Here is a 21,985-nt window from a genome sequence, read left to right on the forward strand (position 1 = left end):
TTAAAGACACTAAAATATATATTTCATTCATAGTGTCACTATGAAGGCAAAACCAAGAGCTCAGTGGGTGGTGGAATTCTGTGTTAATGTAAAGTGTCATAAGCAATCTCTCCAACCACTGATTTCTGTGAACTCCACATTTAATTTCGTCTTTGCATAGTGTGCAATTAAAGAATCCTTAGACTTCTGTAGTAATTTTTTTTGTCCCCCCTGCATCTGCAGATGGTGCAGCTATACTGGAACTTTTCATGGGCTTGAAAGGAAATTGTGGTTGCTAATCAATTCCTTCTCAGAGTTTCTACCTTCCAAGTCTTGGAGTGAAACTGCAGCAGCAAATTAGGCTTGAGAGCAGGCCACGGACCGCAGTATCTCACTGTTCAGTGATGACTGAGAGAGAAGACTGGAAGATTTTTCTTCTTCAGGGCTGTATGACAGTCCTGATGGTTTTCTTAAAACAAGCATAATGCTTAACGTTAAGAGTGAAGAGAGAGGTTAGGGTCAAGTTTTACTTCTCCCTGTTTATAATCTGTATGGGGTAATGTTTTCAGACTATTCACTCTGTTTCTACTGATCTGAACTTCTGCTTCTCTTCTGAGCATTTGTAGTTGTGTAGACAAGAGGCTCCTTATCTGCTGAGGGGCCTTAGTGTATGTTTAGTTCCTTTTTCCTAACCTGATTCTAATCAGTTTTTTAGACAACCTGGAGATGAGGATGCTGTCATCAGTCAGTTGTTCTTTAACCTTTAAGTGTCTATGAGGAAGTTTTCTTGCGCCTTTTCCCCCCCCTTCTTTTTCCAGTGTGCTAGACATCCCTTCTATTGAGCTGATCTGGTACATAGGTAGTAAACATGTCAATATGCAGATCTAAAGTCACTCAATGCACTTAAACTGTTCTTTGTTGTTGAGAGGCATGGTAGCTCTGGAGATGGTTGCCTTAAAAAGGAGGCAGCATGCAGTGGATCTGGGATGAGGGCTGCTGGCCCACAGCCACGTTCAGGAGCTGTTTCCAACTTTGTTTTTTTGAGTAAGGACCTGCCATAGATTAAAAAACACGTGATGGAAAGGAGGTGGCTCTGTTGGGAATAATTAACAACACTGTTCAGAAGATATGCTGGTCTCCCAGAAAGGCCCAGAGCTCTGAGCTGATGTTACTGGAGGGTTATGTGGTCAAGCCTCTTTCATTAGAGGAGAGAGCAGTGTTGCTGTGTTCAGTAGCATTAGCCCTTGGCTGATCAAGGAGTAGCAGTAGGTGTATGGGAAAGCAGACCTTCTGTTGAAGTGGGATGTGCTCAGAAAAAGCCCTTATTGGTAAAGTGAGGTTTTTCTTCTGGTGGCATGAGCAGGCTATTCTCTAAAAAGTAGAACTAGCCACAATTGTGTGGGTGGTTTTCTTTTGGGGTGTGTGTGGGTTTTTTTGCCTCGTAGTTCCTTCTTTGTGTAGGAAATCATCCAGCACTGATGGTCACATACTGTACTTGTTACTGCTGTACAGACTTTCAGGGTAGATGACAAGTTGAGCAACCTCATGCCCTGCCTTGAAAGAACCCTTCTGAACTTTGCGGCTCACAGACTGTCCTTGGAGCAGCTGGTTTAACCCTTGGGCAGGAAGACAGTGTGGAATTAGAACAATTTTTGCACCTTCAGTGCTTTCTTTCAGCAACCAGTGTAAGGGGATACTTTTTTTTTATGGAAAAGCTGAAGGTGTCCAGGCTTCTCAGTTAAGTGAAAGCTGTTCACAGAAAAGAAATCAGAAGAGGGGAACCAAAGGGAAATCGTAACTTGCTTTGGTAACATGCCCTGAGTATACACAACAAAGGAGAGGTGAACAGGAGTTGATGTCATGATTGCTCGTTAGGTGTTAATAGCAAGCAGTCAATCCTGATTCTTATTTCAGAAATGTAAATACCTGCCCAGGCTGAGCAAGTCTGTTGCCAGGGAAAACCTGACCCTGCTGGAGCAGGTTTAGGTTGAAGAGGCCTTAGGCTTGCAAACGGGTTGTGCTGAATTGACTCAGTGACTCAGAGCTGCCTTGGTGGTGCTTTGTCGAAGACTTTCTGGTGTTGAGAGAGCCAGATAGTGGTGGTTGCTCCATCTTTAACTTCTGGCTAGTTCAGAGGATACTGAGACCACTCAGTGCAGAACAACCCTTTAACATTACCCAGAAAAGTAAAAGGCCAAAGGAAAGGCTTCATGTGTGAATGTGTCCTTTGGCTGGTTGTTTTTCCCCTTGTAGTTTTATGTTTGTTTTACAAGAAAAACCTAAACAGGTGTGTTGCTTTAGGACTCCTAAGCAGGGTACCTGGGAGGAATGCATCAGTTGAAAGCAAGACCTAGACCGTGAGTTTATTTTTTTTGGTAGGAAATGAACTCTTCTCTTATGGAAACCAGTGTGTGAACTCCTGCCTTCTAACACTTTGTAGCAATTAATTTATGTGAGCTTTAGCAAATCATAGTTACAGTTGAGAAGAAACTACTGAATTGCTGTAGTCTGAGCTTTCTATCACACACAGCCTTTGCTTTAGTCTGCCCTGTCTGTGTGTACTTGGTTGTGTCAACTCCCTACCTGTGTGCTGTGCAATGTGTGTGTTCGCAGTCTTTGTTCTGCTCCTTGATGCCCTGGCCTGGAGCATCACTTAGGAGACTTGCCAGGAGATTCTGCCAGATCAAGGAATAGGCTGCGGGTCACGTTAATTACTTTCATCCTATGAACCTGTTATGTGCAGTCACTTTTCCTCGTAGTTCATTGACCCCTTCTCAGTTACATGATCAGGCTTGGATCTGTCTTCTGGCTAAGAATGGGCCACAAGTCCTCAGAAAGGTTGTGGTGTGCAGTGGGCTTTTCTGTAACCTCTGGATATGAATGTGCCCTGCAGCGTGCTGCTCAGATGCTCCCCGAAAAAAACAGAGCACGCGCGCTTCTTGTTGGGTAATAGGTGAAGCTCAGCGCTTTTGGGCCTAGAGTGCTCCTTGCAGGGAGGCTTTTGTGTTCATCGAGGTAAAGAATGCTTTGCTTATCTTTGGTAGTTACTGTATGAGGGAGTTCTCTTTTAAACAAATAAATGCATATTTCTTTGAAGAGCTTGGTTTCATACTCAGAAGTAGGTAGGTAGTTTAGAATAAGTCTGAGAAGCGATAGGCAGTTTAAGGGAAGGCTTGGAGATTTGTAAGCAGCTAAATGGAAACAGTGTGAATGTGACTGTTGGTCATTAGCTGGGGTCTTTATAATCTACCCAGAACCATTGTGGCAGGGCAATAAGCAAATGCTGCACTTTTCTTTCCTGTTAGTGAGCAAAAGAAATACATGTTAGTTGCTTTCCAGTTCTGAATTGAACATGAACCCAAGGTAAATCATAGTAGTCATATTAAAAAAACCTCTGTTAACTGGAATATTGAGAACTATTAAATGAGGTATAGATGAAAGAGGATTTTATATGTACTTCATTGTGCCTGACATACCAGTTTAGATTGTAAGTCCAGATACACTTTCTCTAAAATGGGATCCAAAGAAAACACAGCACGGCCAAATGGAAATTGTAGTTGACTTTGAGCTCTGATTAATTTGTGTTTTCTATAATCCTTCTCAGAGCAGTGAGAAAAACGTGAGAAAAAGATTGTGGTGTAATTAACTTCCATGAACAATGTGAACTTTAAAGAATTAAAAAAAAAAAAAAAGGAAAAGAAAAATCTGCTGCAATTGGAAGCACTTTTTTCCAAGTGCTGGTCTGGACCAAGGTGCCTGTCCTATTTTGTGTCTGGGTCTCTGCAGTTCTCTTTACACATGTGAAGTCCCGAAAAACATAACTCACTAGATGAGCTACTATGTTCTTAAAGCCGTCAACAGCATGCTCAGCTGAAATCACTTTCTAACATTAGAGTCCAGTGGACTTTATCCTTTTCCATATTGAGGGGATGATGTTTCATAATTGAGGCAACTGAGTGCATACTTTTGCCATACAGTTCTAGAAATCTCCTTGATTTATAATCATGTTACCTAGCTAAAATTAAGTAACTTTCGAGCTGAAACAAACATAAAGCTAAAAACAGTATGACTTCCAAAGCCCAGCCTCCAAATAGAAGCATGGGCAGATAGAATGCTGGAGTTAACGCTTGCTGCCATTTCTCTTACAAATTGTTCTTTAGGGTATTGTAACTCAGCTGTTTTTAAACCCATCGCTCTGGAACCTTGCCTACAAAATGTCAGCGCAAGTGCAAATTTTATTTCTTTCACAAAATAAAGGGCTTGGAGCAGTTAGGCTTTCTAAAATTTTATGGCAGTGAAATAAATTTTGCTACTTTTGCCCTAACAGGAACCATACTGCTCACCTTGCCCCGCTAGCAGGTAGAGACAGAAGCTGAACAAGCTGCACTGGGGGAACGCTGTGTGTTCTGACTTGCCCTTTTGAAAAACGAGAAGCCCAACATGGAAGTGCAGCCATACTCGAGTCATTGTTGGGCTGTGCTTTGGGCAGAGGGCACTGTCCCTTGAGGGTGGGTGGAGGGATGGTTCTTCAGAAGAAACTTTCAGAAATGGAGAGCAAGATGTCTGTACCAGCTTCAAAGGAATTTAATGGGGTTTGAACTTGATTTTCCTACAGATTAAGGAGAGAAGCCCACACTGCTGCACATGCCTAGTACATCTCTTATCATATCTACTATCTTGGAGCTCTTCAACGTTCCCTCTCCCATCTGGCTCCTGCAGCTGGGTAGTGCCTACTCAGACGCTTCAAAAAACATTTTCTCGATGTTGAAGTCTTGACACATGTTCCAGGCACTCACGTGCAGCTGCTCTGCAGCCACTGTGTACTGAAGTTGCCTGTCTCACCGGTCATGATGTGTTACTGTTGGTACATTAGCTTCGGTGGCATGGGGTGGGTTTTTTGCTGCATTTTTCTTTTCTTTGTTGGTTTTGTTTTTAAAATGTGCAGGGAATTAACTTTCTTGGACTTTGAGCGCAGCAAGTCACATTTTAATAGCTTCTGATTTCAGCTTGGATCTTTACAGAAGGAAGATTAGGTAATAGTTTGTGTAGAAAACATCTGTTTCTTAACAAAGATCTCACCCTGTTGTTTTTTCATGTTGTCTCTCTAACCAGAAAGTCCTGTAGTCTTTTACAGACTTACGAGTCTTCAAGTCCTTTTTGGATAGTAGAATTGCTGTGGTTTTAGCATGCTCCTGTTCTGGAGTCTTTGTTAGCTTAAGTTATTAGTCTTAGATAAGTATTGCGGGATGAAAGGACTGTGTTCTATTGTCAGTGCAATTTCTGAATCTCTGGACAATTTGTCTGGGTTAGGATCTAAGTTTTTTGGCTCCAGTGTTTGTTTAGACCTTTTCCTTGTCTGAGGAAAAGATGTTGTTAAAATAATTAAGCCTAGCATGCATAAAACCGAATTGCTGGAGGTTTATTTAAGTTTGGGTTTGCTTAAATAAATGGGCATTTTGCTTTTGTTTGCTTACAAGCAGCTTATTATCTGTTCTGGGGAAATCTTTTTTCCCTGTTTTAAACAGAAGACCAGTTCTGAGGGTTTCCAAGAACAGCTCTATATGCTCTGTAGTTCTTTGTTTTACATCAAAGTGCCTTTTATGTGTCCAATTATTACATTATTAGTACACTTTTCATCCAGCCTCCCTAAAATTTTTATTGTGATACCTGTCTAATATGCAAGTATTTAATAGATACATTTATTAGGGGAATAATCCTTTTGGTTATGTTTTCTTGAGTGCATTGAGTTCAGTCTGTTCATTTAAAGGGAGATTCCTTACTGTGATGCCGTTTCTTCTTGTAAATAAACTTACCCAGCGTTTCTTAGAACTCCAGAATCTTTTTTATGTCTTGGTGCCAAAATCAGTGAAACTTGCAAACAGGAACTTGTGTTTGCTACAAGTCCAAGCACTTTTCTTCTCAGTCACAGTGCAGGAAGTGCCAACCAGTTCATGGTGGATTTTGTGTTTATTGCAAGACTAGCCTTCAAGGATTGGGGCTAGTCTGGTTTGTGACCTTTGGAAGAAAGAGTCCTGTGAGAACAAGTGATCATATGGAAGGTATTACCCTTTATGTGCATGTATCTTAAGGGAGGTGGAGGGGTAAATTAGCGATGTAATGATTAGTGGATCACTGTGTATTACCTCTAACTTGTCTGAAGTCATGGTGGCTGAACCCCTGGTCTGGACACGCAAATCATGATGTAACTTAGGCAGGGTTTGCAAATGCATTTCATTTATCTTATGCTCCTCCATCTAATGCAGCTCTTTCCAAGAGCAGTAATAAAACAGTATTTCTCTGTCTGCTGCAGAATACAGATAGATGCCTCTCTGTGCCGGTCCTGGCAGCGTTGGCAGTGGTCAGTTAAATGAGATGCATGTTCAGTGCAGGTGTAAATCAAGTACTCATTTCCTGTTTAAAAACTGCAACCTAATTAAGAAGGTGAAAATTTTCCAGCCCTTGGAATTGAGCTCCCATTTCGAAAAGCTTAGGCATCCTTTCTGTAGTAACTGTCCTTTCTGCATTTCCGTTGCAGTTTGCGGGCCAAACGTTGACATTCGCAATGACATCCATGAGCTGAAACGCCTGGAGAACTGTACGGTGATCGAGGGCTTCCTTCGAATCCTGCTCATCTCTAAAGCAGAGGATTACAGCAACTTCCGCTTCCCAAAGCTCACTGTCATAACTGACTATTTGCTGCTGTTCCGTGTGGCTGGCTTGGAAAGCCTCAGCGATCTCTTCCCCAACCTCACAGTCATTCGTGGGAGGAACCTCTTCTACAACTATGCCTTGGTCATCTTTGAAATGACAAATCTCAAAGAGATTGGGCTTCACAACTTGAGGAACATAACCCGCGGGGCCATACGGATTGAGAAGAACTCTGACCTGTGTTACCTCTCCACAGTGGACTGGTCTCTTATCCTAGATGCAGTGTCCAATAACTACATCGTTGGGAATAAACCTCCAAAGGAATGTGGGGACTTGTGTCCTGGAACAATGGAAGAGAAGCCATTGTGCGAGAAGACATCTATTAACAATGAGTACAACTACCGCTGCTGGACCACCAACCACTGTCAGAAAAGTAAGACTTGAGCAGTGTTTTTGTTACCTCTTTATGAGTAAAGGTTAAATGTTGTGGTTTATTTTAAACTCCTCAGCGAACTACACTTCTATGCTAGTTGCTCGTGGTCAGCACAATGAGTTGCCCGGTTAGCACACAAATAGATGCTTCCTAGGGAGGTGGTGGAGTCGCTGTCATTGGAGGTTTTCAGGAGGAGACTTGGTGGGGTGCTTGGTGCCGTGGGTTAGTTGTTTGGGTGGTGTTGGATTGGTTGATGGGTTGGACGCGATGATCTTGAAGGTCTCTTCCAACCTGGTTTGTTCTATTGTTCTATGATTCCCTGACCAGTGAAGGGTCGTGTCACTGCTTTTCAAAATACACTTTTTGCAAAACAAAACCAAACTCACCACTACCAAAATAACTCCTCACAGATCTTCTGGGTTGCTTCCCCATGGAAAAGATGCAACGTAAATATAGAACTAAAGATGTTAGAGCAAAGCTGGAACCACTTTTACCTACCTGTAAGATTTTGGCAGGACGTGGCTTCTGAATGCCATCTCCCTCCTTGCTGAAGTGATGATACATGTGTGCCAGAGTCATTACCATACTGAAGCTGTTAACTGGACTTACTTTGACTTGGTTTTTGTTTCCCTTGGCATGCACCTTCAGAAATTCCTGTAATGGCAAATTCTGTACATAGGAACCTTTATACTGAAATCAGTTTATATAGCATAGTCTGTAGTATTAGAGAGTGAGTAAGTACAGACTGAATGAAATTACTCTTTCTTGGTTTGTCCTCATCTGTCATGACAGGGTTACTGTCTTGCTGATAGCAACCCCAAAATCTGATCTCTTCTCAGGTTTTAAAAATAGAGTAAACAAATACATAGTTTACTCAGATAACATGATTACATGGCAGGCTTTATGAGTTCATCCTGTAACTTTACGAAAGCTGAGCCCTGCAGTATCAGTAGGGCTTATTTACAAGCAGTCATCACTGGGAGGAACAGTTCCTGACTTCCATTAGCTGTCTGGCCCAAAGCTGCTGTAATGATAGGAAGCACCACAGTGTGAGGGTGAACAGGAACAGGGTGATATTCAGGTTACCTTCAGCAGGAATGCCGTCTTTTTTTCTCAAGTGGCTCATCAGCTTCTTGGGAAGCCCTCATGTTCAGTTAGAACTGAAATAAAAGTACCTTGTGGGGCAGTTTCAGCCAAAACTATCTCCAAGCGTTTTGTAGGGTTGTGCTTCTTACGGAAACCGGAAGTTTGTTTTTAAACAAAGGAAAGAGAACCCCTCAGCCTGATACTGGGAGACACTGAGGTGTCCAAGGTGAGGGAAGTGAGCTGCATTGCTTTCTTACTGGCTGTTGATGTGAGTTGTTAGGCTTCTGCAGGCCAAATTTGTGTCCTCATTAAAAGAGTGTAACTTGTCTACAGAGGGTGACCTGTGGGATTCCCCTGCAATCTCGTTGCTTTCAGTGGTTTGAATGCATGTAACTTAGAGTGTATTTAATGAGATACAACAATTCACCCACCTTCTGTTGTATGCTCTGGCAGTTTGGTGTAGACAAAAGTAATGTGCAAGGAAAGCTTGTTGACTCCTAGAGGAACATTGAAATAATTTGTATCCCAAATGCACATGAGATCTGTTTAAATAAAACAAGGTCATAGTTATGCTGTGATGGCAGCACTTTTCAGGCAAGGCTGCTTTCTTTTCCTGTATGGTTTCATCTTCCTTTTGTGGGAGATTGTGAAGAAGAAAGCAAGTACTGGGGAAGAGCCTTGAAAAGCTTCGAAGAGCATTACACTGTGGAAAAACAGTGGCGATTAACAGTAATTTAGGATGCAGAGTGTATAAAGAAATGAGCAAGTTCTAATCAATAGAAAGAGTGAGAAGGTTGGACCTATTTAATCTGTTTGTCATGATGAGCCACTGACTTTGAGGAAGACGACTTTAAATCTGCCAGGCATTCATCTAAACCAAACCCCTAACCCTAATGTACTGCTGTTCTGAATTAAAACAAGGGAGGTATAAATGTGCAGTTGTTTAAAAAGGAAGCTTTTTGTCTCCTGCTAGATTGCTTGGACGCTTTGGCCATGAACTCCTGATCTGGAGAGGACTCTTGCAGTATAAAAGTACACCAGAACTGAAAAAGAATAGAAGTGAGGACTTCTGAGTGACCAAGTGTTTCAGTCTCTATTTTCCTACCAGTAGAGATGAGACCTATGTTATTTTCCAGGGAATATTTTACTAGTGTAGTACCTAATTTAACCCTGACATTCTCCTCATGTATCAGGATGTTAACATCAGTAATGTTAAACTGAAAGCAGCCTATTGCCCAGGATTCTTTATGCCTTTTTATTTTTCTCTGCTCTGAATCTCTGAATCTGTGGAGGAGTGTGTATTAAATCTCCTTTGTCCTTGTTTAGGTTTTACACTGAAAGATCTAAGGTTTGTGGGTAAATGTTGTGTGGGAACACTTGGTGCTTAAGTAGCCTGACTTCTGTTCAGTTTTTCTGTTGAGTGGAAGTTGGTTTTTTCCTTCTTTTTCTTGCTCACAAACAAAGGAACCCCGTGTTTCCTTCAATATAACTTGTGCAGGAATAATGTTGAGGGTGGAGGGAGCAGAGGGGGAAGGATATGCTGTGTTTGACCTAGAATAATCCATTGACATGTCTACAGTGGAATAAGCTGCAAAGAAGATGTAGCTTTAAGGTTGTTTTTTTTTTGTTTCTCATTTTTGAAGGTTCAGCATAAAGCATCAGTAGCCTCTCTGCCAGTGTTGTTGCCCTGGTTTCTGTGTAGGGTACATTCCTTTACCTTCCAGTGCCCCAAGGCAGCAGCCTTGCTAAGTTTGCTCGTTTGGTGCTGCCATATGCTGTGTTGGGTTTGGCCACCTGTCATCTCCCTGACTTGCACCTACTTTTCTTTTGGCATATCAAATGCCAACTGTACAGGTCTACAGGGAAGAATCAAGACAAAAGGAGAGTACTGAAGTTGTATGCATCAGTGACTGTGCTTTGGGGCATACAAATAACTTTATGGCCTTCTCTTTGGTGTTTTGGTTTTGTGGTAGGGGTTTTTCGGTTGTGTTGTGTTTTGTTTTGTTTTTTTTCTGGCAGTTGTGACTGCTAGAAATGTTTATGGGAGCTGCCTGCCACCTTGCTTGTGAGAACTAGAAGAACTGTTTCTGCCGTACCTGTTGAAAGACTAGTCTGTGATGACACACTTGATTCACTTGTCCCTTGGTCTATTGTGAAGAAAACTTCTCTTATTTTCTATATTCCTTTAGTTGATGACTAAGTTTGGAGGTCAGCTGTCATAGTCACTGTGCCTTTATAAGCCTGTGTAGCTCAAATGTGAATTTGAACCTAGAAAGCCTGCCTGGAAGTTCAGGACCTCTTGTCTACTGTAACTTTGTTTTTCAAACAGGTCAAGGCAATGCTGCCTTGCATTTGCTGGGACCATATGAAATGAACTAGGCAACCTGTTTATGTAGGAAAGCAAAAGCAAGCCTAGCAGTGATTCTTCTATACGATCTATACTGTATGGGTGTGGTGTTTTGGGTTTTTTAACTACATCTTAATTATTTGTCTGCTTTTCATTCACTCCCCAGTGAAGTTGGAGATACTTTCTGTCAAGTATTATCTGAAACCCTTTCTTTTCTACTTGGATGAAAGAAAGACCAGGCTGTTAATACCTGCTATGAAGGGCTAATGGCTTCAACTGCAGCTTATGTATCAGGACAAGAGCAGGGCCTGGAAGCCTGGGCTCTCCCTCTGTGAGAGAGCAAATTATAATGCTGCACCAAGGGGATGATGTATCTCTGCTTCCCATTAAAATGATGAAGGTGAGGATCTGAAGTTTGTGAGGGACCTTTAAGATTAGATATGTCACTGGCGTTAATAAAGCAGGTTTTGATTGGCGTTGTGAAGAGAGCATGGATTAGGGCCACAAGCATTAAGCACTCGTTTCAAAACCGGCAAATTTGCCGTGGAAAACAATAGCTCACACAGACTGTGCTTCAGAGTACAACAGAAGAGAACTTTGAGCTTCCGAATGTGTGAAACTGAAAACCACAGAAAAGGCATGTGAGGATTTGGAGCCTGATAAAGAAGCAGATGGCAGCTAGGCGCAAAATGTTTTTAATGAAAATGTATCCTGATTCCTTTCTGAATTGGCTTGAGAGTGGCCTGAAAAGATATGGTGTACGTGAAGAATGAGGAGCAGGAGGGAGAGAATGACAGTGAGTGGGAAGAGTGGTCCATATGTACCTTCCACTAAAATGTTTAAACATACGGAGACAGTAACATGATGTATTATCACAAATAGTCAGAATTTGCTCCTGTTTGTTTACAAGGAGCTCAAAAGATAATGCAGTTGAGTGGTATCATTTGACATAGCTTCATTGACTTGTGCAGTACTTACCAGTGTCTGCCATCTGGGAATTTGCTCCCTGTTGATTCAGCAGAGTAGTGGTGAAAACCATGTGCTGGGATTGTTTTTACGCCCCTCCCTTTCTCTCTTTATTGTTTCCCCCTCTGAGGAGCAGTCACCATGTTTCTTCAGAAGTACTGAACGTAATCAAACTGTGTAGATGCGAAGAGAGCCAGACATGCCTGAAGAGAGAGCCAGAGGTGCCAAATGAAATTGCACTTAGTTTGCTTTAAATGGCATCTGCATACTTTTTGCATTTAGGATTTTTTGGTGTTTTTTCTTAAATGGTGAACTGTAGTAGAAACTGCCTATCAGCAGAGGACAAGGTGCTTTACAAGTATTAACTCTTCTGGCGAGCAAGTTTGAGGTGGTACAATGTTCAGTGAAGCTAGTGTGTAACACCAAGTCTACCTTTGGTTTGGGGGGAAAATAGAAAGTTATCCTATAAACCTGACCATATTTTGTAGTGGACAGGTTGTTTGTCCATTGAGTCAGTGTGCAAATAAACATGTTCTGAATGGAATAAACAGAAGGGTAGGGGAGAAAAAAATCGCAGAAGGCCCAGCTGATGTCACTGAGTTAGAAAAATCTGGAGCATGTTGAAAAAATTTTGTTAGTGTTTGTGTTCTGAATGAAGTTTTTTCCTGCCTTTTGCTCCCCTCCTGAGAAGGCTGCTCTTTGGCCAGAGGTTTCCCAGAATTTTTATTATGGCTGTGAGAGCATATTTAATTAGTAAGCTGGAATGGCTGCAGAGCAGTTCAGGCCAATCTGCAGTTAATTACTGTAGCAGTGGTTTATATTCTGAGAAAAGGGCTAAAATTAAACGAATGTATACTTGCCTTTTCCCTTTGTTCTGTTGCAAAATGCCGTAACCTGGAAAGAACATTGTGAATCTTTCAGCCTGCACCACTCACCCAAAATTAAGTGCTAATGTTGAATGCTCATCTTGGCTTCCTAGTTTTTTTTGGCACAAAGATGCATAAAGTTTTTGAGAGGATGTCAACTTTTGGAGCTTTGTTTTCCATTATTAAAAGCATTGATGCAGTTAACTAGGTGATACATTGCCAGGGGTTAAAAAAAGCTTTAAAAAATCCTTTACAGAATTTAAACCTTTTCTCCACTTTATGTAACAGAGAATTAAAAAACCCCAAGCTTGGAAGTGTTCTTGGGGCATTTGAAAAGACCTTGTGCTTTTTTTGCTCATATCTGTACATACCACATCTTTCTCCTTAGGAAACATTCTCTTTTACACTTGCTTTGTCTGTCAGTCCAGATGCGTGTTTATGTTTACCAGGAGATGTGTAGCCATATTGCAGTGACTGTCCATGCTACTAGAGAAATTGATTTCTTGGGGTGTTGTTTCTGATAGTGGGGCAGGGGTAATCCCTGTGTTGTGGAATTGTAGTTGTCTGGATTGCAGTGGAAGCTTGATACCTTGTGAGCGATAGTCAAGGTGTTTATATGCCCATTTATTCCGACTAATACAAGCCCTGTGTGGCGTGGAGGCCACTCTGGTTGAAGTGTGAGGATTAGCATTTCTAGAGTGAACCCGACAAATTTGCCGAAGGTCAAAAGTGGAGGCAGAACTTCTGTGCTTTATGTAAATGCGTCTTCAAGAAGAGGATGCTGTGATTGAAACCTGGCTGGACAACATTTGGGACACTTCTGTTCCTAGCAACTTTTCTCCTAGAGGAGGCTGAGGATGCTGTGGTCTTCAGAGAATTTTTTTGTTGTTTTACCTTCCTGTGCTGCAGCACCACATTAAATCTATGAAATTAAACATGCATCTAAGCTTGAACCAAATCTTTGATTAACCTGCTTATCACTGACTTCCCATTGGTGTATACTAGACAAACGTTTATTAGTAGAACAGACAGTTTTATTGGTTAGTTAATTGCATGTAATGGAAGGCTTCAATTTTATGATGATGGGAACCAGGACTAGCCTAGCAGCATTGTAGGGGAAATGTCAAAGAAATGTCAAGTGTAAAAGTGTAAGGAAGCTGTGTTTTTGCTGTGCCCTTGCAAATGTCGCAGGGACAAAGCAAACTCAGCCTGGTGTAGCATTTTCTCCAGTTCACTGTCCGTGGCTCTTACCTGTGCAAGAAGTCCTTGTGGTGGGTTGCTGGCTTTCCTGGGGAAAGATGATGCTTGTATGGGTTTCTAAGGAGGAGTGAACTTGAGCCAAAGTCTTTTTATCTTGGTGGAGGCCCTAAAAAAGTTCTGCCTTCCACCCAGCTGTCCATTTTCATGGAACGTATCAAAATGCATCTTTTGTGATTACTGACCAACCTGCAATTGAACTTGGCTGAAATGGGCTGAAGGAGAGTTGGAGGTGGGTGTGGGAGCAAACTCACTGAACTTGCCAGCCAAATTTTTATAAGTAGTAAAGGTAAAACTTAGGTTCAGCCCTGGCCAGGAATCACGGCTTCTAAAAATTTTGAATAGTAGATGCCGTTTTCTGGTTTGTCCTTCCTAAAACACACATGAATGTAGGAGTGAATTGTCCTGAAGCATTTTCATCAATTGTGTTCATGTGGCAAGCAAGTTTTTCAATGTTAAACGGTGATGAAACAGCCTTTGTTTAGCTTTCCTTCCCACTAACAATGTGATTTCCTTCTAAAGTCTGTTTATGGCTCTGAGAATTAACTTGTAATAAAAAGATGCTTGGATAATAGTATGTTAATACAGATTGTTGAATTGCCTTTTTCTTCAGAGGTGAACTCAGCCTGGTTCAGTTGTCAACTGTCTCTTACTCCCCCTCCTCAGCAGAGTTTTGAGTGTTTGGAATGGAATGTGCATGTGCTATAAGCCAAGTGCTAAAAATGATTTAGCAAATAGCTTGGCCACCACAAAATGGTGAGGGTCTGAGGTGCCCATTACTGAGGTTTTAAAGCTAGAAACCATACACCAGTCCCTCAGTTTTTTGCTTGTTTACCGTTTCTTGCTGGGCAAAGTAAACTTGTAGTTACCTGCTCCCAGTGTAGTTCTGTGTGCCCTGGCTAATTATTAAATACATTTGTGTAGCCCTTAGTGTGTAGGCGAGAAGAATTCAACACATGACTTGAGGATCCCTGCTGAGAAGGCTGGTGGTTTTTTGGAGTTTGGTTGCTGATTTGCATATCAGGGATTTGATAGGCAACTCAAAGTTCTTGTTGTTGCTAGTTCAGCTTACGCTCTTAGGTGGATCAATCTGTTTTGTACACCAGTGTGACCTTCTTGATGGGCTTTTTCCTGGTTGCAACATCTTGGGTTTATAGGCACTTAACTGTTCTCCTCTTAATAAACAGCTCTGTAGCTGTTGAGACTCATCTCTGCCCAGCACACTCATCACCCCACTGTTAATGGCTTCTCTAACTTTTCCCTAGTATAGCTCAGCTGTGGGGGCTGTTTCTCCTGGTTTATTTTGGTTTATTTAAAATTTTCTGGTGATGTGAGAGGGATATGAATGCATAATTAAAGTTTATAGTTTTGGGAAATGATGCCATTTAGGAAGCATGTTTGAAGTGTTGAGCGTGCAGAGAAAGTCTTTTATATCAACACAGGCCTTGGGAGGAGGAGATGTTTTTCTATGTATAGAAACTTCCCGTATAGGATGGCAAGAGAAGGTTGCAGGGGGATTGCCTGTCTCTTTAAGTGGGTTTATAATTGGCTAGGAATTTTTGTCAGCTTAGTCACTGCAGCATTCAGCGGATGAGGGGAAAAAACCACAGGCCCCAACCGTTACAGGCCGTGGATAGGCTCTGTCATCCCAAAGGAATGCATGTGAACAAAACACTTTGTGCGGTGCAACCGTTGGCCTAAACAGTATTGCATTCTTAAAGCAGGCTCTGAGTCACATGGAGCAGATGGATTGTTTCACTAAAATGGAAGTTATGTATCACTGAGCGCTCGGATTGAGCTTTTAAGTGTGGTTCGAATAGGTCATGATATGTGAGTGTGATGAAGGGGTGTAGAGGCTTAAAAAAACCCAACAAATCAGGTTCAAATAGTTTCTGTGGCATAAAAAAGGTAGGGAAGTCTTTTGCCTCATTAATTACTGGGCTGGCCCATAGGTGTAAAGATTTCTCTCTGGATTTCAGACAAGCATAGCTTTAATTCTGAGGCACTTCATGTTCATCTGGGAAGCTTTATGCTATCCAAACTAATCCAAAGAAACCTCTGTTTAGGGAAGGGGGAGAAAACCTCCCAACCCAAACCTAGTGACTCTTCTCACAATGAAACCAGCTGCTTGGCTCTTCCCTCACCCTGCCCGGCCTTTGCCATTCTCTCTGGTGTGCACAGCATATCGCTTAGAGCAGCTCTGCCTCTGTGGGTGGTGGTACCCTTTAGTTGGCTTTATCTCTTTCCTTTAAGGGATAAGAAAGGATCTGATAGGAGCATTTCCAGTGCCCAGCCTTTGAAGCATGCAGAGGAGGAGCTAAACAATTTTAGACTTCTACCTAAACAAACAGTGCTGTCAAGTGATTGATTTTATTTATTAGTATAATGTTAAAAAAAGAAAGAATCCCCTCCTGTTTTGTGGGTAATCCTTTTTAGAGAGGGAAAGCCTAGCCTCCAGTTTGTCAATACTGACAACTGCTATCATTTGACAGGCTGTTGCTGTTTGGAGTGGAGTGAGCTTGGGGGTCTTAAGCTGGCTGTTGCTGTGGCAGGTGTTTCAGAATTAGTGCCTCCCCATGTATAATTAATTGAATTTTAAATCATTGTAACACAAAGGAGAAACATCAACTAAATTCCCTTCCATCTCTGGAGCTTTCCTCATGAAGGCAGTGCATGAATAGGAACCCTCTCTTACAGAAGATGCTTTACTTTTTAAATGCTGTTTGGCAGAATCAGAATTGACTGGTCCACGTGAACCACTACATGCAGAACTGAAATTGCAGTGAGTCACTGTCTGCTCTCTTTTGTGATCTGAGAGACTGGGATAAAATACTGCAGTGGGTGTTTCAGATAAAACCCAGTATGCAAATCCTTAATTCAGAGACGAAGTGTTCTTCCTCTTCTGCTTATTGCAGTTGTTCATCTGTGTGCATCCATTTCTCTTTTGCAGAAGAGAAATTAAAATAATCAGCAATACCTTGCTCCAGAAAATGGAGAGTGATGGCAGGGAAAACAAATACCTCTTCCAGCAAACCAGCTGTGGAGGGTTTCTTGAAGCCCCGGGCTGGTTTGTGATTGAATTGTTGATAGGAGAGTAATCGGAGAAGAGTAACTACTATGTATCGGAGAGGGAGAAAAATTGCCGTTCTTCCTATGCAAAGATTTTGTGTTCTACACTTGGGAAGCTTCTTGGTGTGGTTAGAGGTGTCTGCACGTGGCAGGTTAGTCCTTTTAGGAAAACAGAGGAATACAAATACGAGAGAGTGAGAGGGTATCTCCAGAGTGGGGAATGCAGTGGAAAACTTCCAGTATGGCAGTGCCTGGTGAATGTGGTAGGCCACTGAAACCAGTGGTGATTGCAGGTCCCAGTCTCTAGCTTCTTGTCACTTGAGAGCTGGGCTGCTCGGTCAGGAATGTTGTGCTCTGCAAACTGTGTGCTGTACCTGTGGTGTGCTGTTGGGGCTCTGGATACGGCATCCATATGCTTCCTGATTAGGTAAATTCAACACTGTGCATGTAGTACCTTCAAGCATCAAGCTGTGAAATTTTCTTGCTCTTCTTGTCTACCTATTAAATATTTATTAAAATGATAGGTGGCCTGGGATGAGGGAGGAGGAAATACTGACCAATGCAGGGCTCACCAGTCACCATGAATGGTGCAGAGCTCTGTGCAGACCCTCCAAGAGATGTAGTCGTTTTACGTTAAACCTGCTTAACAAACAGCATCTGTGATAAGGTTATTTCAGTGAAATTGTATAGCAAGGAGTGAAAATGTCAAAGCATTTTCCTTCTCTGTATCTTCTGAGAGGGCAGCATCATCTGAACTGTATATGAGGGTGCTGTCTGGGCAAAGAATGTCATGAGAAAGGGGACAGCTATTTTGCACAGTTGTTCTACTTATTCTTCTAGTATCCGGGAGCCATTGGAATGGGTACAAATAACTGTGCTATGCCTGGTTAAACATGATGCCTTAAACCAGGAATCAAACCTCTAAAATGATTACATCCTCACTCCAAATCTTACTAGTGAAGAAAATTTTTCTTCTAGCTTATGTTCCCAGCCAGACCAACAAGGGTGGCAGTGACTTGCTTGGGCTCTCACAACCTGTGCTTCTGTCTTCCTGTTAAGACCCCTACATTTTCTGTTCTCCCTTTCATACACATATTTGAGAAACTGGAAGCCTTCCTTTTGCCTGCCTGGTCCTTATCACCGTTCCCTGCAGCAGCATAGAAATGATGTGCCTGTCTATTTCATTCTGCCGCTGTTTGGTAAACTAATGAGCAGAGGCACTGCAGCTGCCAGGAGGAATTCCTTTCCAGCAGTTTTGCGAGAAAAGTCAGCAGGATTAGGGCCTGGTTAAAACTCGATGTTTCAGCAAATCTGCTATGCAAACCATTTGGGTGAGGAAGAGAGCAACCAGAGTGGCAACCAGCTTTGCTTGAGGCAGAAGTGAACTGTGGGAACAAGGAGGAGACTGACTTGTTCTCTATGAGCCATGGTGCTGCTGAGAGCATTTTGGTGTGCTTATGTGTACTTTTTCTGCCGCAACACCACAAGTTACTGTCTGTCCTGGCTTAGAGGAAACAATTACTACAAGAGCCTTTCTTAATGGTGGTGTTAATAGCCCTTTGAGCTGCTCTGATGTTTTGCTGTGCCTGCTGGTGCCAGATCGTGCACTGGATCTCGCTGTTCTGGAGCACCTACTTAGTTATCTGTCTAGGCAGGGAGCATCGGGGCACCTCCCAAGTATTTAAAAATAGAAATATCTCATGCTTGCTCTTCCGTCCTTGATTAAATCTATAGGGTTTGTGTTGGGCTTGTTTTGGTTTGTGTGGCTGAAAGGGTGTGTCTTGTGGATGAACAAGTAATTGCAGGAGAGACAGAGTCAAAGCAATATGTTTCTACATTAGTTTAGACTCCTTGAGGTCTTTGGTGATTTTATTTTCTAGAGTCAGTTCACATGAAGGTTCTGCTTTATGTGCTTTAAAGAGTTAAATTTTTTGGTTCCCAGTTACTGTCTAGAGAAATGCAGCTGCTGTGGAAGATTGTAGTCATAGCAGTGAGAGGTAGTCTCTCTTGGGTAGCTTTGGTCAGTGCCATGAAGTGTTTGAAGTATTTGAAGTATCTGAAGAGACCTTGATCTGTATTTCCTAGAGGAGTGGCTACAGAAGGTACATCTTGTCATTATACTGTTGGAAAGACAGTCTGCAGACAGCAGCTTTCTAGGATATGGTAACTGAAGATGTCTAGTTATTGTAGTAGCCAACAGAGGGTCTACAGATGTGATTATAGTAATATGTACTTGAGTAAAATTAGGTTAAGTAGTATTGAGCTCTTTTTTTGCTTACTTAGGTGCTTTGTTATACTAGTAATTTTCCATTCTTGTGAAGCAGGTGTGGTTTAACCTACAGTAATGAACACTTAGGCTTGTTGTATGTAATGTAAGGAAAATAAGATTAGCAGAAATAATAAAAACACAGTGTTTGTGTGGCTGCAGATGTGAGAGCTAATGCCAGAGGCAAGTGATGAACTAGTTTAGCAGGGACCAGGCACTCTGGTTTAACAAGCCCTTCTATTCAGAATGCAGGCAATGGATGCAAGTTAGACAGTGATTGCAAATTTGTTTGTTTGACTTTGCCTCAGTGCTTCCTGAGCCAAGTTCCCTTAATTATATGAAGGCATTGCTTCTCAAAATGACTTTCAGATAAATAATTATGTGTACTTGAATGACTCTTAGGTCTGTAGCTGTTCTGTCTCCAGGTGAGGAAAGAATTCCTGAGGGTCTGTTCTATATGCATTTCCTTTGGAAGACCTCTGTTGACGCGTTTGAATACGTTTTCTCACTGCCTGTTTTATAGGGGTAAGCCAAAAAATAGTGATTGTAGAGAAGAATACTCTAGGCCAAATGGTCTACTTTGTGGCACACGTTATAGAGAGGGCTGTTTGATTTTTTTCTTCAGCACTGTGCTTTGTGAATTGTAGCTGTGGAAAGCCTCCAAAGCAGAGTAATGGTTCAAAACCTTTGCATTCTGTGTTGTTGGGCAGCTTAAAAATGGTTTATCGTTCTGAGAAACTTGTTGGTTCCTGTCAAAACAAAGGAAATACTGATCTCCAGTTAGCTGATGGGAAAAGCCTTTGCAGATGTTGATAAAACACAACAGTGCAAGCAATCTTCAGAAAGATTGCCTCTGTGGGCCACTGCCTAACTGCAAATGACAAGCATGTTATTATGCACACGTTATTATGCCTTTTCTTGCATCTCTTACTGCTGCTGTTTTGGGCTGTTCCTGGGGTGGACAGACTATGGTGACTTCAGGTGAAACGTAGACTAAGATGTGTCTGTAGAGGTCTGCTCTCATTAAGTGAGCTTACATTATGGAAGCACCTCTTAACTGCTGTCGTGTTCTTACTCTTTAGACATTCTGCCAAAACCAGTTTGCAAACCAAAGCTTCTGAATTAATGTTCTGTGAATGCATCATGTTGTGTCTCGCTCCTTCCTTCGACATTATTGATAAAATCCAAGGCTTCCTACAATCTGTAGAAAGATTTTTATATATATATGAACTTTCTGTCATTGACAGAAATGTGCCAAAGCCTTGCCACTGATTTCTTGTCTTGTTTCCTATTTCTTGTGTCATTTGTGTGCTATTTTGATTGTTTTGGTGGGTTTTATTTATACATATATGAAGCAGTGGGGTCATTCTATAATGTATTCTTTTGATTCTCCTTTTAATCCTCCTTCTCACTTTAAGGCCTCCTTTGGGAGGGAGGCTTGAGCTCTTTCCTGGATATGGGAACTTAAAAAAAAAGGTAAAATTTGGGTTTTTCAGTGATAAAGTCTGATTAATTTGTATTAGGAAGTGTTCTGGTCCACAGCTCTCTGGACAGTGTAACAGCTCAAACGTAAGGTTTCTGACAACAGTAGTCTTGTCCGTCCTCTCGGCCGGAGGATTTTTGCAAAGTATAAACATTGACCAGTGCTATGAAAACAACCAAACAATTTTAGGTCATTAATCAAATTTAGTTGAAGTCAGACAATGTGTTTGACATGGCTGGTTATACCCAGGCTTTTATGCCATTTGTATCTCTGATTGATTTCTTAAATTGATTGGTTTAGAGCAGGCCAACCAAAAGTGGCTTGTTTAAGTGCTGTTGTAGTAATTCATAGATTGTCCTTTTACCATGAATGTAGTTTTTTTAAGCAGGCATCTTAAAAGTAATCTTACATTTGACTTCAGCAGAGGTTTCATTGGGTCTTTCCATGAATTCCCCCCACTCCCCTTTTCTGTGTTGTTTTTTTGTTTTGTTTAAGCCTGGAAGACATAGAGCTTTTGGTTATTGCAGCTATTTCTGCAGGCAAAAACCTATCTGAACTGTAGAATCGGGGCCCATTCAACTCCCATTGGAGTCAGCATGTGGGTATACACTGCGGTTTCAAAGTGTTCCATGGTGGAAGCTCCAAAATCAGCATCTGGATCACCAGTCTGCCTTGGAAGCAGAGAGCTGGGAAAGACGTTGCGCTTGCGTCCCAGGGTGGAGCAACCTCCTTGGAAACGCTGCGGCTCTGTTGAGAAGCACACCTTGCTGGAGCTGCTCCCCTTCAGTTCTGGGGGAAAGGGGCAATGCCAAAGTAGTTAGTGCAGCTGTCTTTTAAGAGTTGCTGTCTCTTGTCAGCTCTCCCTCTTTGCCTTTCCTTCCATCTACCCCAGCTACCTGATAAGAGCCAGAAGAGCTCCTGAGACAGGTCGGTCGTGTGGCCTTTCGCAAATATGCAGTGAAAATGGAGAGCTGTTGCAGGCTCTCTGCTATTAGAGGGGTAAACTCCCCTCTGATGTGGGCTTGAGAGCAATTTCACCCCATGCCTGGGTCACGTGGCTGTAATTTGGTTTATGGAATCTCCCCAGTCCTATGTGTTCCCCAAGGTTTGTTGTTGTCAGACCTCATTTTACCCCCCACGCCCTTCATCCTCTTTTGTTAATCCATGAATTTTGGGAACGTCTGACTAGTGTTTATTGCTTTTATTGTTTGGGTGGGAAAATGGCCATGGAGCTTTGATTGTTTTATGGCAGGAGAAAGGCCTTGTGGAACCTCAGGCACTTTTTTTTTAACCCCAACAAGGAGTGCAGAAAAGTAAGCAGTAATTTAATTCCGAGTGAATAATCTCTTGCTGGTTATAGCCTAGGGACATGTTTTATTTCAGTCCAAAAATCAACCAGAAAATAAATTTAATTACTTTCTAATATGTCTTGTTAAAGCATGGATTAGTTGTACTGCAGATGAGTTTTGGAGGTGCTGTTGAGAGAGAATGTAGGCTTCAGTTTTGATGGCAGATTAAATGTTGGATGTCAGCGCTTTCTCTGATAATGATGTTGTTGAGAACCACACTGGCACAACAGATTGCC

At 42.0% G+C, this 21,985-nt stretch overlaps 1 protein-coding gene across 4 annotated transcripts in view; it reads left to right on the forward strand.

Moving 5' to 3' along the window:
- The window catches only part of IGF1R (insulin like growth factor 1 receptor), a 173,869-nt gene that overhangs the window by 23,893 nt on the left and 127,991 nt on the right, over nt 1–21,985 (forward strand). For all 4 annotated transcript variants that reach the window (XM_054169112.1, XM_054169113.1, XM_009899005.2 and 1 more), the window contains exon 2: nt 6,515–7,060. In XM_054169112.1, coding sequence (XP_054025087.1) covers nt 6,515–7,060 — 546 coding nt within the window. The remainder of the gene's footprint in view (nt 1–6,514; nt 7,061–21,985) is intronic.

The sequence above is a fragment of the Dryobates pubescens genome, chromosome 17, assembly GCF_014839835.1.
Source record: "Dryobates pubescens isolate bDryPub1 chromosome 17, bDryPub1.pri, whole genome shotgun sequence".
Lineage (NCBI taxonomy): Eukaryota > Metazoa > Chordata > Aves > Piciformes > Picidae > Dryobates > Dryobates pubescens.